The sequence below is a fragment of the Phyllobates terribilis genome, unplaced genomic scaffold, assembly GCF_046119375.1.
Source record: "Phyllobates terribilis strain yellow unplaced genomic scaffold, ASM4611937v1 Scaffold_11__3_contigs__length_659146591, whole genome shotgun sequence".
Taxonomy (NCBI): domain Eukaryota; kingdom Metazoa; phylum Chordata; class Amphibia; order Anura; family Dendrobatidae; genus Phyllobates; species Phyllobates terribilis.
In genome coordinates, this window is record NW_027362771.1 from 620720005 (window position 1) to 620737768 (window position 17764).

Genomic DNA, 17764 nt, shown 5'->3' on the forward strand with positions numbered 1-17764 from the left:
AATAGCATGAGAACAACATGAGGAAGACCTCTGGAAGTATCTCTTAATCCCAGGTCGCTGCTGTGAACAATGTTGTCAGAGTATTAGGCCACTTTTACGGACTAATAATAAAGCATAAAAAAATGAAGATAAAATAGATTTTCCTGAAAAATTTTTTAAGAAACATTCTTACTAGGATAATGACTTGTATATAAGGCAAAATAAATAAGAGAAAAAAAAATTGCTCCTCCACACCTTGGACTATGTTCACACATGTTTTTGCTGTGTTTTTGCACATTTGCATTGCATTCAATGGTGATAAAAACATTCAACAGAAAATGTAATTTTAACATTTTAATACCTTATCTGCCCATGTGGTATGTGAGGCATGATCAGGCACATCCTGTTTAATTTATGAAATAGGGACTCTGAAAGTCACATTTTTTTTAGGGCCATCAGGCAGCCCTTACAATTTGTAGAGGGCAATCTGGCAGCCCTTGCTATTGTTCAAAGGCTAGCAGGCCGCCCTCGCTATTGTCAGAGTGTCATCAGGTGACCCTCACTCTAATTTTAGAGGGCCAGCAGCTAGCCCTCACTAAGCATTTTTGGAGGGCCAACAGCCAGCTATGCTCATGGAATGAGGCCTACAAATAAAAGAACACAGTACTTACAGTCAAATATGGTGGAGATTCACTGATATTTACTGATTGTTTTGCTGCCTCTGGCACTGGGTGTCTTGACTGTGTGCAAGGAATCATGAAATGTGAAGATTCCCAAAGGATTTTGGGTCGCAATGTAGTGCCCAGTGTAAGAAAGCTGGGTTTGCATCCTAGGGCATGGGTCTTCTAGCAGGACAATGACCCCAAACATACTTCAAGAGGCACCCAGAAATGGATGAAAACCAAGCACTGTAGAGTTCAGAAGTGGTAATTTCAGCTCCAGTAGCATAAAATCTCCCACTACTACCTCCTACATACAGATGCTACAGATAAACTGTGAATAGACACATGAAATCAGTTAATTTTGCCTGCTTTGATAAATTTAAGAGCACAGATCATGGTAAAAAACAGATCTGTCAATGAGTGTATGGAAAAAAGCAATCATGTTATGGACTTTGTAAGAGATGTATGTGACCAGAATGAATACTCATTTCCAGCAGATGATACCTAGCACCTCTCCCTACACTAAAACTAGCTAACCGTTGTATTAGTAGGGAATAGAATAGATGTTACCTTGATTTTTTTTATGTTGCAGCAGCAAGGATTATATTTTATAAGGCAATAATCCCTGACTAGTTGTCTGTAATACGCTATTCCTACTGCGTCCGCTCACCCTACACAAATTGCAGATGAGATAAGATTTTTTTATATATTTCTCTATATATTTTACCCATGTATATAGGGCTATCAGACTTGAATGATAATGGGGTTGTAGGACATCTCTGAGATATGATATATTGTTCAATGTAAGTTTGTCTTCCTGTGTAATAACAATATGTTTTAATATATTGAGTATATGATCTGTGCTGCGCACATACTTTTCCTTTTTTCCTTGCATGTAGTACCACTTTCTACCTAGTGTTCAATAAAGGTATTTTATTCATTACCAACTTTATTTAATTTGCTTTATATACTGTCCCCTTGGACCTTATGTTCGGGTTGTTCTCTTTTTTCTTGTATGCATCTTTACCGAATGGTCTGCCATTCTATGGTCCTTGTGCTGACTTCCATATATTGGATTTCATGCCAGAGACTGGACTCTAATACACCAAATTTGTTGCATAGTTTTCCAGTGGTCATCCTTTACAAATTGTAGATAAGAGCGGTATTATTGCAGAATATAGAAAGGGTTTTGAATCGGCCCTGAAAAGATTTTTTCTTATACGTGGCAGCAACAAACTCTCGAATAGCGCAAGCACCCCTGCCTGCTTTGATGAATTTCTGAGTACAGATCACTGTGAAATATATAAATGTCAATATGCTTATGGAAAAAAGCAATCAAGCTATGGACAGTGGAGTATATGTGTGAATATCTGAGGTTGTGGGTTATAATAATCACCTAGGCAGGTTAACAATGCAACTATTTTGTATTTCTTACATCCACGGTTATACAGCAAATCCAGGTAGACGGCCAAGATGCAATGACCTCAGTCCACACAATGGGCCAAGTGGCTGGGAAAACAATGGCTTAAGGCCCATGAGATACTGATGAGATTAATGGAATGATTACTTTACATTTACATTTAACCTTAGAAATCTCCTGTCTGGCCTTATGTATCGAACCAGCACATCTTCCTCTGCTTACTGTTACTGAATGGAAACATTGATTCTTGAGGCTGAACTGATGAGCAAGCAAATCTCTAATAAAATACAACAATAATATTGATGTAACCGGTGCTCCGTGCTGGAAAAAGTTTGCATTCCTTAGAGCCATGGACACCGCTCTACGGACATTGGTCCAATAGTCTTAGAACAAGGCCAGCTCCTCAGAAGATGTATGTGACCAGAATGAACACTCATTTCCAGCAGATGATACCTAGCACCTATCCCTACATTAAACGCAGCTAACAGTGGTATTAATAGGGTATAGAATAGATGTTACCTTGATAAATATATTTTTAGGTTGCAGCATCAAGAATTATAATTAATAAGGCAATAATCCCTGACTAGATTCCTGTAGTTTTCTATCTCTACTGCGACAACTCACTCTACACAAATTGCAGATTAGAGCAGTATTATTAGAGAATAGAATGTTTTTGAAATAGCCTTGAAAAAAGCTGTTAGTTTAACGTAGCAGCATCAAGGACTGTTATTTCATAAACTCTGCTGGGGAATATAGCGGAGCATAATAAGAATCAGCCTGTCAGCTTTTTCAGTTGACAGGCGGATGTGCCTATCAGTTAAAATACCCCCGGAGGCACTAAAACCCCGCTCTGACAAAATGTTAGTGGCAGAGCAGGCCAGGACCTCCAAGGCATAGAGAGATAGTTGTAAGGCACAGAGGAATCACAGAGGACACTGGTATGGTTGGCAAAGTACTGCTTCACCATCTTCCAAACCTTTTCCCTCCTTGTAAAAGTTCCCTGCGCATGAGGGCCTTTGCGCAGGGAGGCTCTGAGAAAACTGTCCCAGACCTTAAATAGTGTTCCCCATCTCTGCTTCATCTAGTTTGCCTCCATTATGTCTACTCCTTGGTTGTCCAAGGAACAGTTACCTCTGCCATCAGCGTTGTCAGATGGGAATTTTTCTAGTAATTCTTCAACTAGGGCCTTCTGCTACTGCAACATTTTATTAGGTCTCTCCACGACGGGAAGGAGAGATGGAAAGTTCTCCTTGTAGCGTGAATATAGAAAGGTGACCAACCAGTAATTAGTGTTGACCAAAATGTATAAAACACATGGGTCATATGAAAGGCAACGGAACATAAACTCAGCCATGTGTGTCAGACTGCCAATAGCCAAAACTTTCCTGTCCCCACCAACAGGACGACTGTCTATGTTCTCCTCCTCATCTCTCTCCTCCTCATCTTCAGGCCATCCACGCTGGACAGATGGATGATGTTATGGGACACGTGCTTGCTTAAGGTGGGGATGGCACAGCGGGATAAATAATGGAGGCTGGGGACCGAGTATGAAGGAATGGCCGCCGCCATTAGGTTATGGAAAACTTCCATCTCCACAAGCCTAAATGGCAACATTTCAAGGGCAAGCAGTCTGGAAATGTGGCCGTTTATTATTGTGGCCTGTGGGTGAGTGGTTGCGTATTTACGCTTGAATTCCTAGGACTGGGGTAGGGACAACTGAACGCTGCACTGGGACAAGGGCTTGGACGTGATTGCTGATGGTGGTTGCAAGTGTGCAATGACAGGTGGAGGGTGGGAGTCATCTTCGCCTGCGTCATGGACAGGAAATTGGTGAGCACATAGAAAAGGGGAAGAGACAGTGGTTTCACCTGCAGACACTGTTTCTGGACCCTGGCGTTCAGCCCAACTAGACGGGTGCTTTACTATCAAATGCCTGAGCATGCTGGTGGTGGTCAGGCTTGTAATTATGCTGCCCCTGCTGATGCTGGCATAACAGATGCTGAAAATGGCTTTTTTGGGGTTACTAGACTATCTTTAAAAATCGCCAGACTCTGGAACATCTAAACTTTGAACTAGCAATTTCCCTCATGTTGGTGCTCTAAGGAACAGTTGTCTGGCTTGTGTCTCTGGTCACCCCACTGCCTCTTCCTGCCTGTTGTGATGCTGTTCATCCCTCCCCCTCTGTGCTGCTGTTCTTGCTCTGCATGTCATCTTCCCAGGTTGCGTCAGTGATTTCATCGTCCACCAACTTGTCTTCCACTTCAGCACCCTGGTCCTCCTCCTGACTTGCTGACTTAACAACATCACTTGTTGGCAATTGTGTCTCCTCATCATCCACCTCTTGTGATAGTAATTCCAGTTTCCCACCGTTGCCTACTTGTGAGCATGGCTGCTCATATATTTGGGCATCGCTACACGTGATCTATTCATGTCTCATTTGAAACGGCAAGGGAGAGAGGCCAGAATCTATAAATAAAAATGTGAACAGCTCTTCGGAGGGTCCAAGCGTGAGATCACTTGTTTCTGGGTACTTGGCATCTTGGGAGGAAGGAGGATCAGGATGAGGATTATGTGGTCCAGAATCATGACTACTGAGACTGGACCGTGTAGAAGACAGGGTGGTGCTGGCAAACTGACTGGAAGCATTATCTGCTATCTCTCCAACAACCTTTTCACACTGGCCTCGCTTCAAGAGTGGTGTTCCGCATCCCCCTACAAAGTGCGACAGGAAGCTAGGTTAACATGATGTGTGTGTTTGTTTTGCTCCCGCAGCAGGCACAGTTTCAACTTGCCCATAGCCTTGGCCTTTGCTCTCACCATCAGCATCAAGTCCAATTCTCTGTCTCCTATCACTGGCCTTGCCCATTTTAAATTAAGTATGATATATTCCTGTTGAGAAAATTTTGCAGGATTAGTATAGCAGAAAAATTTGTCCACCTCAGATGGACTTGTTACACTGCAGTAGCAATATAGAGATGCTATTGCTAACCAACCAAGTCTGACTGTATGATTTTAATGCACAAATGGTGCAGTATAAATGGCATATAATATTTTTCTGCTGGGATAACTTTGAAAGATAACTATTGCAGTTAAATTTGCACACCTCAGATGGACTTGTTACACTACAATTGCAATATACAAATATACAATTTGCAGGATTAAGAGCAAAATGAATATTATTTTCTCTGAGAAGGGCTTTTGCTATCAGTTGCAGCAGAAAGGATGTGCAATTCACCCTTTCTTGTCCAACACTATCCATTCGGCTCTCCCTGTTAACAGCAGTATCAATAATGATTATAATTAGCCCTAGTAAGGGCTGTTGTTGCAGTTAAAAGAAATATAAATAATGTTGAATCCCTGCCTACATGCAGGTAAAATTCTCTCCCTCGTTCAGCAGAACCTCTCCATGTTCTGCCTGTTTCCTGGGATCAGTGTGTAAAGCACACCTTCCCGGATGTTATGTAGACCCGATGACTCTATGCGACTAGCCAATCACAGTAATGCGACTACAAAGATAGCTGTGGCATTAGAGTGACTGACATTCAATTCTTGCATGTTTTTTGGCTGTCTAAAAAGTGCCAAACATGCTGAGCAGGGGCTCGAGCTTAAACGCGAACAATCAAAGATACTCGCCGAGTAATGAATATTTGAAGCACCCTGATGCTCAAATGAGTTACGAGCAGTGACGAGCATGCTCACTCATTACTGATAGGTGATATCTTACTTTTGCTTTTACTTATCCATATGAGCTATATGAACCGCATGCTCATCCTATTTGAGATATTTGCTCACTTACATAAGAAATTTGCTCACTTGCATTTCTTAGATATGTCACAACTGCCTACAAGGTGTAGGTTACACCACTGGAACTTGAGTTTAGCAGTTAATCAGTTTATAGTGTTTGCCAATTTTCATCCATCATAGTTCTCCTTTCCATTCCATTGAAGTCTATGATAATTATGAAAATAAGCTAAGTAAGAAGTCTTTATACAATTGTGCTCAAAAGTTTACATATCCTGGCAGAATTTTTGCTTTCTTGGCCTTATTTTCAGAGAATATGAATGTTAACAAAAAACTTTTTCTCCACTCACGGTTATTGGTTGGTGAAGCCATTTACTGTCAAACTACTGTGTTTTCTCATTTTAAATCTTAATGACAACCAAAAACATCCAAATGACCCTGATCAAAAGTTCACATACCCTGGGGATTTTGGCCTGATAACATTCTCAGAATTTGACACAAATGGGTATGAATGGCTACTAAAGGTAACATCATCACCTGTGACCTGTTTGCTTGTAATCAGTGTGTGCATAAAAGCTGAGTGAGTTTCTGGGATCCAGGCAGACTCTTGCATCTTTTATCCAGCCACTGACGTTTCTGGATTGTGAGTCATGGGGAAAGCAAAAGAATTGTCAATGGATCTATGGGTAAAGGAATTGATAATGCCAGTTAGCAGTATTCAAACTGTGATTAAGAAATGGAAAATCAGGGGCTCTGTAAAAACCAAAACCACGGTCAGGTAGACCAACAATAATTTCGGCCACAACTGCCAGGAAAATTGCTCGGGATGCACTGAAAAACCCACAAATAATATCAGCTGAAATTCAGGACTCTCGAAAACTATCAGTGTGGCTGTTTCAAGATGCACAATAAGGAGGCACTTGAAGAAAAATGGTCTCCATGGTCGAGTCGCCAAAAAAAAGCCATTACTGCACAAATGCTACAAAGTATCTTGCCTACAATACGCCAAACAGCACAGAGACAAGCCTCAAAACTTCTGAAACAAGGTAATTTGGAGTGATGAGACCAAAATTTAACTTTTTGGCCATAACCATAAACGTTACATTTGGAGAGAGGTCAACAAGGCCTATGATGAAAGGAACACCATTCCTGCTGTAAAGCACTAATGTGGATCGCTGATGTTTTGGGTTGAGCTACAAAGGCACAGGAAACTTGGTACAAGTTGAATGAAAGATGAATGCAGCACGTTATCAGCAAATACTGGAGGCAAATTTGCACTCATCAACCCGGAAGCTGCACATGGGCCGTACTTGGACATTCCAACATGACAACAATCCAAAACACAAGGCCAATTCGATTTGTCATTGGCTACAGCAGAACAAAGTGAAGGTGTGGCCATCTCAGTCTCCTGACCTCAATATCATTGAGCCACTCTGGGGAGATCTCAAGCACGCAGTTCATGCTGGGCAGACCAGGAATTTACAGGAACTGGAGGCTTTTTGCTAAGAAGAATGGACAGCTTTACCATCTGAGAAAATAAAGAATCTCATCCACAACTACCATAAAAGACTTCAAGCTGTCATTGATGTTAAAGGCGGCAATACATAGTATTAAGAACTGGGGTATGTGAACTTTTGATCAGGGTCATTTGGATGTTTTTGGTTTGTTGTTAAGATTTAAAAAGAGAAAACACAATAGTTTGACAATAAATGGCTTCACCCAACCAATAACCATGAGTGGAGAAATTGTTTTTTTGTTATCATTCATATTCTCTGAAACAAGGCCAAGAAAGGAAAATTCTGCCGGGTATGTAAACTTTTGAGCACAACTGTATAAGTTAAAGTTGTTGTTTCATTTGGCTCATGTATAGCATATTGCTAGGATAAACCACAATATACAAGATGGGAACCCCCCTTTAATTTAACTATATTGAAGCTATGATGGGTCTCATTTTTCTTGGGTAAGTTATTTTTCCTACAAGATATATTGCAGATACTTTTTGAATAAAAAAATATGTATAGGTAATAGGAGGCAGATTAAGTGAATGTGTTGAACTGGTGCCTATGATGTAGGTTTTTTGCCATAGATTGTATAAACAAATTACTCTTCCTGTTCAGCTTGTGGAAAATTTCAAGCAACAATCAGAATCTTTGTATGATAGCTAGTAATATTCTTTAAAATATTATTATATTATAATAGATATATATATATATATATATATATATATATATATATATATTATATTCAGTCTTAATTGAGCTCCATTTGTGTCTAAATTATCTGTCCATGAGATAATATTCCAAATGACCTATAGAATTTTTCCTCCATTAAAATAGAGCATCACTGGTAGTCTTGTACAGTAGTGTAATCTACTTTGATAATTTTCTGCTTGTCCTATGAAATCTTGAATCACAGTTAAGCTTGGAAAGCTCTCTGGATAAATTTACCATTTGAGTCATTCTCTTCTGCTTTTTTGAAGATTCAGCCTGGAATATTATCATCGGTTTCAGTCTTTCCTGTTCACCGTTGAGGAGATCAACAGAGACCCAAATATTCTGCCAAACATGACAGTAGGATTCCAGATGTACGAAACATGTGATATACCTCACTATGAATTACAAGGAGCTTTACAGTTCCTGACTGACTCTAGTACAACTATATCCGACAACCAGTGTAATTCTAGACCCATGTTTCCTGCTGTCATTGGGGCCACAATTTCCCCCAATTCAATCATCTTGGCTCACGTTTTGGGTACCTTCAGATATCCACAGGTAAGAAACTTTTAAAAATCAGCTTTGAAAGGCCGAAATAATGGCACATAACTCTCCTCTGTTCAGATATGCAGCCCAACTCACTTCTGTTGCAGTCTTTCAGTGAACAAGAAACAGTGCACATTATTAAGGCTCTGAGCTGGTGGAATTTTATGAGCAGTTCAAAAGCAGCGAGCATTTCAAGTGGAAACGGTTTCATGAAATGCTCCTTCTTGAAGTTGTTTTTTAAGAGATTTGAAGTGTTTTGGGTAGAGTTTTTTTATTCTGAATTCTGAAGCATTTTTGGAAGCTTTTTGCCATGTACCACCTGGTTTAGAGCAAACTTTATGAGGTTCTGATTAGAGATGAGAGAACCTTTTGATGTTCAGGTGCATCAACTAAACCTGAGCATTAAAAAAATGGTTCGTGATCAGGCATCCGAACCCTAATGGGGCCCCGAACATCCCTGGTTTCCCACACTGTCATCTGCTGACAGTGCGGGAAACAGGGGCTGTGATCGACGGTAAAAACGTTCTCACGGACCACAGCGCTGCGGGATCCCGCAGTGGTGACAGTGACCCGCATTAAAAAGCTTACTGTTGGTCACAGGAGACGGCTGAGGAGACTACTTTTCCCTTCAGCCGGCGCCTGCTGTCACTAATAGCAGGAAGTGCAAGGGCCGAAAATGGGAGGAGTAATCTCTCATCAGTCGACGCTTGTGCAGTGAAGGTAAAGAATAAAGTTAAAATTAATAAATTATTATTTAGATAAAAATAATAAATACCTATTGAAATAAAGAAAAAATAATAAATCCTCCATATCCTCACCTTTCTGCTGTAATCAAGGTAATCCCAAGTGTCCCACGACAATCTCACAGATAGTACAGCCACATCCGGAGATGTGACCACTCTATTCATTAGCCGGCAATACACTGACTGGAGCACGATTGATCCCACAATGTATTGCGATGAGCTGCTGGGAGAGAGGTCACATAAGTTAATCAGCTGATGAGCTCACATGACCTCACTTACTGCACTGCCGTATGAGAAAATTCTAACCCAGCAATTGTGCTGTGTGTGAGGTCACTGGGGCTCAGCTGATGAACTCCAGTGACCTCACTCCTGGCAGCTCAGCGCTGTACACTGACACAGGAGTGATTGCATTCCTGTGTCAGTGTAGAGCCTGCTGTCTTGATAGCAGCCACATCAGTGATTGCTGATGAGACTGTCCTACAAATGATCAGATCATTGGTCAGTTATGGGGGCATCTTATAGACACCTCTCCATAAGGGATGAGGGAGCGTGCTCGCCTCTGCTTGGTACTTGATTGAGCATCTCACTGCTTGAGATGCTTGGTGCTCGGCGAGTATTTCCGGGATGCTCAGGCAGGAGCTCAAATCCCTGCACCGCATGTTTGACGCACTTTAGACTGCCAATTAACATGCAGGGATTGCCTGCCACGCACTGTAATGCCATAGCCATGTTGGTTGTGGCATTACAGTGATTGGTTGGCCGCCTAGCATCATCGGGTCTATATAAGACCTGGTGACCAAATGCTCATCACAGTCTACCCTTCAGACAATCAGAGAAGGGAGAAGTTCTGCTGAGTGAGAGACAGAAAGTTGGCGGTTTAATAGTTAGTTATAGGTATTCCACAGCAATACATATATCCATCTGAACTAGCAGTCCTTTTGAGGACTAATCCAGATGTATACAGTTTATAATTCCTGGTGATAGCAGGAGTTAGGCAGGCAGGATTTGTGGACAGTATACAGCACAATAGGGTCCATTGCATGTTCGGTTTGTTGCTGCTGTTACAGATATTCATAGCCCTAGATATCAGGGCTATTTTTGTTTTGCTCTTAATCCTGATTATTTGCTTAAAAAGCAATACAGCACTCCATTTTACTGCTCCATTTGCTTCTTAGCAGAATACAGACAGATTATTTTCATTTTATTTGCATTGCTGTATTGTGGAAGCAGAGAAACGTTTCCATCATCAGACATTACCCAATTTTACTGTGGTAATAATTGTGACATTTTTTGGAGCATGTCAAATATTACCCTCCATTTAAAATCTAGCAGCTGTGTTTTGTTGAACCTATTCATACTTGTAGCTGACCAATACCACATCTATAAGGCCACTTCCTAAAACCGTGGTTATCATACGTGATCCCATATTACTGTGATAATAATTGTGACATTTATTGGAGCATGCAAAATATTACCCTCCATTTAAAGTCTGGCAACTGTTTTTGTTTAACATATTCACACATGGTCGCTGACTAATACCACATCTATTAAGTCACTTCCTAAAACCATGGTCATCAGGCATGATCCCATATTACTGCGGTTATAATACAGACTTTTTTTGAGCAGACCAAATATTACACACCATTTTAAAATGAGCAAGGCGTGTGGCAGGGGACGGGGAAGTGGATGTGTTTGTGATAGTTCACCAGAGGTCGAGGCCATCGGCAAGATGAAACTGTGCCTGCTGAGGGAGCACAACAGGCACCCACATCATGTCGGATAACCTTCCTGTCCCAATTGCTAGGAGGCCGTGGAACACCACTCTTGAAGCCAGAGCAGTGTGAAAAGGTTGTTGGCTGGATAGCAGATAAATGCTTCCAGTCAGTTTGCCACCACCACCAACCTGTCTTCCACATGGTCAAGTCTCAGTAGCCGTGAGTCTGGACCACATATTCTTCACCCTGATCCTTCTTCCTCCCACCATGCCGAGTGCCCAGAGACAGGTAATGCCATGCTTGGACACTCCGAAGAGCTGATCACTTTTCCATTTAAAGATTCAGGTCTCTCGTCCGGCCTTCTTTAAGCGGGGCAAGAGGAGATCGCATTTAGTGATGCAAAAATATTTGAGCAACCATGGTCACACAAAGGCAATGGTAAGCAACTGTCTCATGAGGTGGATTATGGTGATGATGAGACACAATTGCCACCAAGTCCGGAGGATGCCCAGGATGCGTACGTTGAAGATGAGGTGTTGGAAGATGAAGTCACTGACCCAACTTGACAATGTAACATGCATAGCAAGGACAGGAGCACACAGGGGGGGGAGGTGTAGCACCACAACAGGCAGGAACCAGCAGTGGGGTTTCCACAGACAGAAGGTGGATGACCGTTCCCCGGAACACCTACACGAGAGAAGTTGCCAGTGCACCTGTTAGGTCTTCCAGAGTCTGGCTCTTTTTTAAAGACTGTCCAGATAACCCCAAAAGAATCATTTGCTCCCTCTGCTATGCCAGCATCAGCATGGGCAGCAAAACTACCAGCCAGACCACCACCAGCATGCTCAGGCACACTACAGCAAAGCACCCGACTAGTTGGGCCGAACATCAGGATCTAGAAACAGTGTCTGCAGGTGGCACCACAGCCTGTTCCCATGTTGTGTGTGCACACCAATCATCTGTCCATGACGCAGGCAAAGATGCTTCTGCCCTGCACCTATTTTTGCACACTTGCAACTATCACCATCAGAGTCCACGTCCTGGTCCCAGTACAGCGTTCAGTTGTCCCTACCCCAGTCCTTTGAACGCATGTGCAAATACGCAGCCAATGCCCCACAGTCCACACTACTAAACTCACACTTCTCAAATGCTTGTACTTGAAATGTTGCCTTTTAGGATCATGGAGACGGAATCTTTCTATAACCTGATGGCGGCAGCCATCCTTTGGTACTCGGTCCAGAGTTGCCCCTATTTCTCCCAGTATGCAATCCCCACATTAAACAAGCACGTGTCCCAGAACATTAGCCGTGCCCTCAACAACGCAGTTACTGGGAAAGTTCACCTAACCACGAACACGTAGACAAGTGCTTGTGGCCAGGAAGGGTACATCTCGCTGACCGCACATTGGATTAATATAGTGGAAGCTGGGACCCAGTCATACCCTGGGATGGAACAAGTCCTCCTGACACCAAGGATTGCAGGCCCTGGGTCAATCTGGGCTGCCCCCACATTCTACAGATCCTACACCTCCTCCTCTTCCTCACCCTCCTTCTCTGAAATGACCAAATCAGTAGCAAGTTGGAAGCACTTCAGAGCTGCCTTGGTAAAGCAGAAACAGGCACTGCTGAAGCTAATATGCTTAGGGGACAAACTGCACATCTCTGAAGAGTTTTTAACAGCTATAACACAGGAGGCAAATCTGTGGCTGTCACAGCTGAACCTACAGCCAGACATGGTCGTGTGTGACAATTGCCGGAACTTGGTGGCGGCTCTGAATTTAGGCAACCTCGCACACTTACTGTACCCATGTGTTCAACCTAATGGTTCAATGGTTTCTCAAAACCTACCCTGATCTGACTGAGCTGCTTGTTTAAGTACAACGTGTGTGTGCCCATTTTTGAAAGTCACCTACAGATTCCCCTGGCCTTGCCGTGCTTCAGCAGCGTTTTTGATGCTTCCGGCTCACCGACTGGTGTGCGGTGTCACCACGCATTGGTATTCAACATTTCAGATGATGGGAAGGATTTGTGAGCAGCATAGGGCAGTTGTTGAGTACCAGCTTTAACATGCCCATCATTATTCAGGTCAGCCTCCACACATAAGAACTGATGAGTGGGCATTGATGTCAGACATCTGTGTCATTCTCCAAAACTTTGAGGACACCACCAAGATGGTGAGCGGCGATGATGCCATAATTAGCGTCACCATCCCACTTCTCTGTCTTCTGAAACACTAGCTGCTCACAATTAGTGGCATTGATGGCACAGCACAATGAGATGGAGAGAGGAACCATACTGGTTGATACCACACATACCAGCCTCATCTCATCCCAACGCAGATTGGGTGAAAATGAGGAGGAGGAACAGGAGCGGTTTTCCTGCACTACAGATGTTACTACGCACACCAAATTCAAACGGTCTGTTCAGGGTGAATGGCCTGATGAAAGGGAGAACAAGGAGGAAGAGGATGAGGAAGAGAGCATGGACAGTCATCCTCTTGGTCAATACAGGGAAGAATTGGCTGTTACCAGTCTAGCACACATTGCTGACAAATGCTTTTCCCGTGACCCTCACGTTGTACGCATTTTGGCTGACAGAAAATTCCTGGTTGGTCACACTTCTAGACCCACGAAAAAAGGAGAACTTTCTATCTCTCCTTTCCACGATGGAAAGGTCTAGTAAACTGTTGCATTATTAAAAAAATTCTTATCTAAAAATGCTGGTGGCAGAGGTCATAGTTCCTTGGACAACCTAGGAGTAAAGGTGAGGGAGACACAAATACGATGCAGCAGAGGCAGTGGAACACTGTCAAAGGTGTGGGACAGTCTTCTCACACCCACCCAGCTCCCATGCCCTGATGTGCAGGGTACTCTGACAATGAAGGAAACATTTTTGAACATGCTGAATGAGTACCTTTCCCACTGTACCAACATGCTCCGTGATTCCTCTGTGCCTTTTAATTATTTGGTATCCAAGCTGGACATGTGGCAATAACTGGCTCTTTACGTTTTGTCAGAAGGGGTTTTTAGTGCCCCACAGGGCATTATAACTGATAGGCGGATCCCCCTGTCAACTGAAAATGCTGACAGGCTGACTCTTATAAAAATGAATAAGAGCTGGATTGGGACAGACTTCTCAACACCACCATATGATAGCAGTGGAACATAAAGTCAAATCCAGTGGCTATTTTTGAGGGGTCTATTACCATGCTCCTCTTCACACCCAGACATCGGTATATGCTTCCTAATTTTGTCTATTTTCTGTTCATAGAATCATAGAATGGTAGAATTGGAAGGGACCTCCTGGGTCATCTGGTCCAACCCCCTGCTCAAAGCAGGATTCACTAAATCATCTCAGATAGATGTCTGTCCAGCCTCTGTTTGAAGACGTCCATTGAAGGGGAACTCACCACCTCTCGTGGCAGCCTGTTCCACTCATTAATCACCCTAACTGTCAAAAAGTTTTTTCTAATATCTAATCTGTGTCTCCTCCCATTTAGTTTCATCCCATTGCTTCTAGTCTTTCCTTGTGCAAATGAGAATAAAGATGATCCTTCTAAAATGTGACAGCCCTTGACATATTTGTAGACAGCTATTAAGTCTCCTCTCAGTCTTCTTTTTTGCAAGCTAAACATTCCCAAATCCTGCAACCTTTCCTCATAGGACATGGTTTGCAGACCAGTCACCATTCTGGTCGCTCTTCTCTGAACTTGCTCCAGTTTGTCTGTCTTTTTTAAAATGTGGTGCCCAAAACTGTACACAGTATTCCAGATGAGGTCTGACCAAAGAGGAGTAAAGACCGATAATGACTTCACGTGATCTAGACTGTATGCTTCTGTTAATACATCCCAGAATTGTATTTGCCTTTTTTGCTGCTGCATCATACTGTTGACTCATGTTCAGTCTATGATCTATTAGTATACCTAAGTTTTTTTCACATGTACTGTTGCTTAGCTCTATTCCTCCAATTCTGTATATGCTTTTTTCATTTTTATTGCCCAGATGTAGTACTTTGCATTTTTCCCTGTTAAAAACCATTCTGTTGGTTGCTGCCCACTGCTCCAGTTTATTTAGGTCTTTTTGAATCCTCTCTCTCTCTTCTCTAGTATTAGCTATCCCTCCTAGCTTTGTGTCATCAGCAAATTTAATCAGTTTACCCTCAATTCCTTCATCTAAAATATTGATAAAGATGTTGAACAATACAGGTCCCAGGACAGAGCCCTGTGGTACCCCACTTGAGACATTCATCCAGCTGGATGTGAAGCCATTTACAACCACCCTTTGAGTCCGATCACTAAGCCAGTTGTGAATCCACCTAACAGTTGCCTGGTCCATTGCATACTTGGTCATTTTTTCAATAAGGATGGTGTGAGATACTTTGTCAAATGCTTTGCTGAAGTCAAGATATACTATATCTACAGCATTTCCCTGATCCACCCAGTCAGTGATTCTGTCATAGAAGGAAATTAAGTTAGTCTGACATGACTTGTTAGTTACAAACCCATGCTGACTGTGGTTAATCACTTCATTCTTATCCATGTACTTGCATACATGTTGTTTAATAATTTGTTCAAAGATCTTTCCTGGTATAGAAGTCAGACTCACCGGCCTATAGTTCCCTGGGTCCACCTTCTTCCCCTTTTTGAAGATAGGAACAACATTTGCTCTTCTCCAGTCTTCTGGGACTTCTCCTGTTCTCCAAGAATTTTCAAAGATTATGGAGAGTGGTTCTAAAATTTCTTCTACGATCTCCTTCAGTACTCTGGGATGTAATTCATCTGGACCTGGAGACTTGAACTCAATTATGTTAGCTAAATATTCCCTCACAATCTTTCTGTTTACAGATAACTTGGATTCTTCTATTCCTTTAAAAGGACAATGAAGATCAGTTGATGTTACATTTTCTTTCTGAGAGAAAACAGATGCAAAATATGAATTAAAAAATTCGGCCTTCTCAACATCCTCTCTTACCATTTCTCCATTTTCATCCTGTAAAAATCCTATAGCATCTTTGACTTTTCTTTTACTTTTGACATACCCCCAAAATCCTTTTTTATTGCTTTTGACATCTCTTGCAAGCCTTAATTCATTGTCAGCTTTAGCTAACCTGATACGTGCCCTGCAGGATCTGCAGACTGCATTATAATCTTCTTTAGATATGCCTCCCTTTTTCCATTTAATAAACATTTCTTTCTTTCTTTTTAGCATGTGTTTAAGTTCTGTGTTCATCCATCCTGGTTTCCTTAAATGCTTCCCATTCTTCCTACTTTTCGGGATTGTTAACGATTGTGCTTTGAGAATCTCATTTTTAAAAATTTCCCATCCTTCCTGGACATTTTTGTCCTTAAGGACATCCAGCCATTGGATCCCTCCTATTCTCTTTCTGATTCTCTTAAAATCTGCCTTTCTAAAATCTAACCTTGAAGTTTGAGTCTTCACATGTCTTCCTCCTCTAGTTATCCAAAATTCTATAATAGCATGATCGCTGCCTCCTAGGGTCCCAGCCACCTTTACCTCCTCAACCATTTCCTCCCTGTTTATAAGGATTAGATCCAAAGTAGCAGATCCCCTTGTTTTCTCCCCTACCTTTTGGAAGATAAAGTTGTCAGCAAGAGAGGATAAGAATTTGCTTGACCTGTTAGTTTTACTTGAGAGAGATTCCCAACAAATGTCTGGATAGTTGAAATCTCCCATGACCACTACGTCATATTTTTTGGAGAACTTGGTCATTTGATACATAAAGAGTTCATCCATATCTTCAGCTTGCCCAGGTGGCCTGTAGTAAATGCCTACAATGGTGTCCTTTCCATTGTTCTCTCCTTGTATTCTTACCCAAACAGTTTCCACAGAACTCCCAGTCTCTGAAGCTTCAATCTCTGTGCAGATATACGCTTTTCTAACATACAATGCGACACCTCCTCCTCGTTTATCAAGTCTGTTTCTTGCAAATAAGTTGTATCCTTTTAGCCTTTTATTCCAATCATGTGTATCGTCCCACCAAGTTTCAGTGATTCCAATGACATCATATTTCTTTTCCTGCATTAGTAGTTCCAATTCTCCTTGTTTGTTGCCCATGCTTTGTGCATTTGTATAAAAACATTTTAGTTTGTGATTGGTTTCTCTTCCTCCCATATTTTTATTATTTAAATTGTTTTGTCTTTGTTCTTCCTTTCCACTTCCAGTAGCAGAGATCTCAATAGTATTTGTCAGCTGTATATCTTTTTCTGGCCTTTTGCTTCCCTTCCCACATTGTTCTAGTTTAAAGCTCTCCTGATGAGTATAGCAAGGCGACTTCCAAATACTTGTTTTCCAGTCTTCGTAAGGTGCACCCCATCTCTAGCAAGTAGTCCATCGTATAGGTAATTCATTCCGTGATCCAGAAATCCAAATCCTTGTTGATGGCACCATCGACGAAGCCAGTTGTTCACCTGTAGAATCTTATTCCACCTCATTGTTCCATGGCCATCCACTGGGAGGAAGGATGAGAAGACCACCTGTGCTCCCAATTCTTTCACTTTCTTGCCTAAGTCTTCAAAGTCACTGCAGATGGTTTCCAGGTCCTTTCTTGTGGTGTCATTTGTCCCCACATGTATTAGCAGGAATGGGTAGTGATCTGTAGGTCTGAAGAGTCTTGATATCCTGTCAGACACATCTTTAATTTTTGCTCCTGGAAGACAGCACATTTCTCTTGAGGTTATGTCTGGTCTGCAGATAGCGGCCTCTGTTCCTCTTAACAGGGAATCCCCC

The 17764-nt window shown here is 42.1% G+C and overlaps 1 protein-coding gene across 1 annotated transcript in view; it reads left to right on the plus strand.

Moving 5' to 3' along the window:
• Positions 1-17764, plus strand: part of LOC141167404 (extracellular calcium-sensing receptor-like) — a 39244-nt gene that overhangs the window by 1936 nt on the left and 19544 nt on the right. The window contains exon 2 of the mRNA XM_073654811.1: positions 8282-8573. Within this exon, the coding sequence (XP_073510912.1) occupies positions 8282-8573 (292 nt within the window). The remainder of the gene's footprint in view (positions 1-8281; positions 8574-17764) is intronic.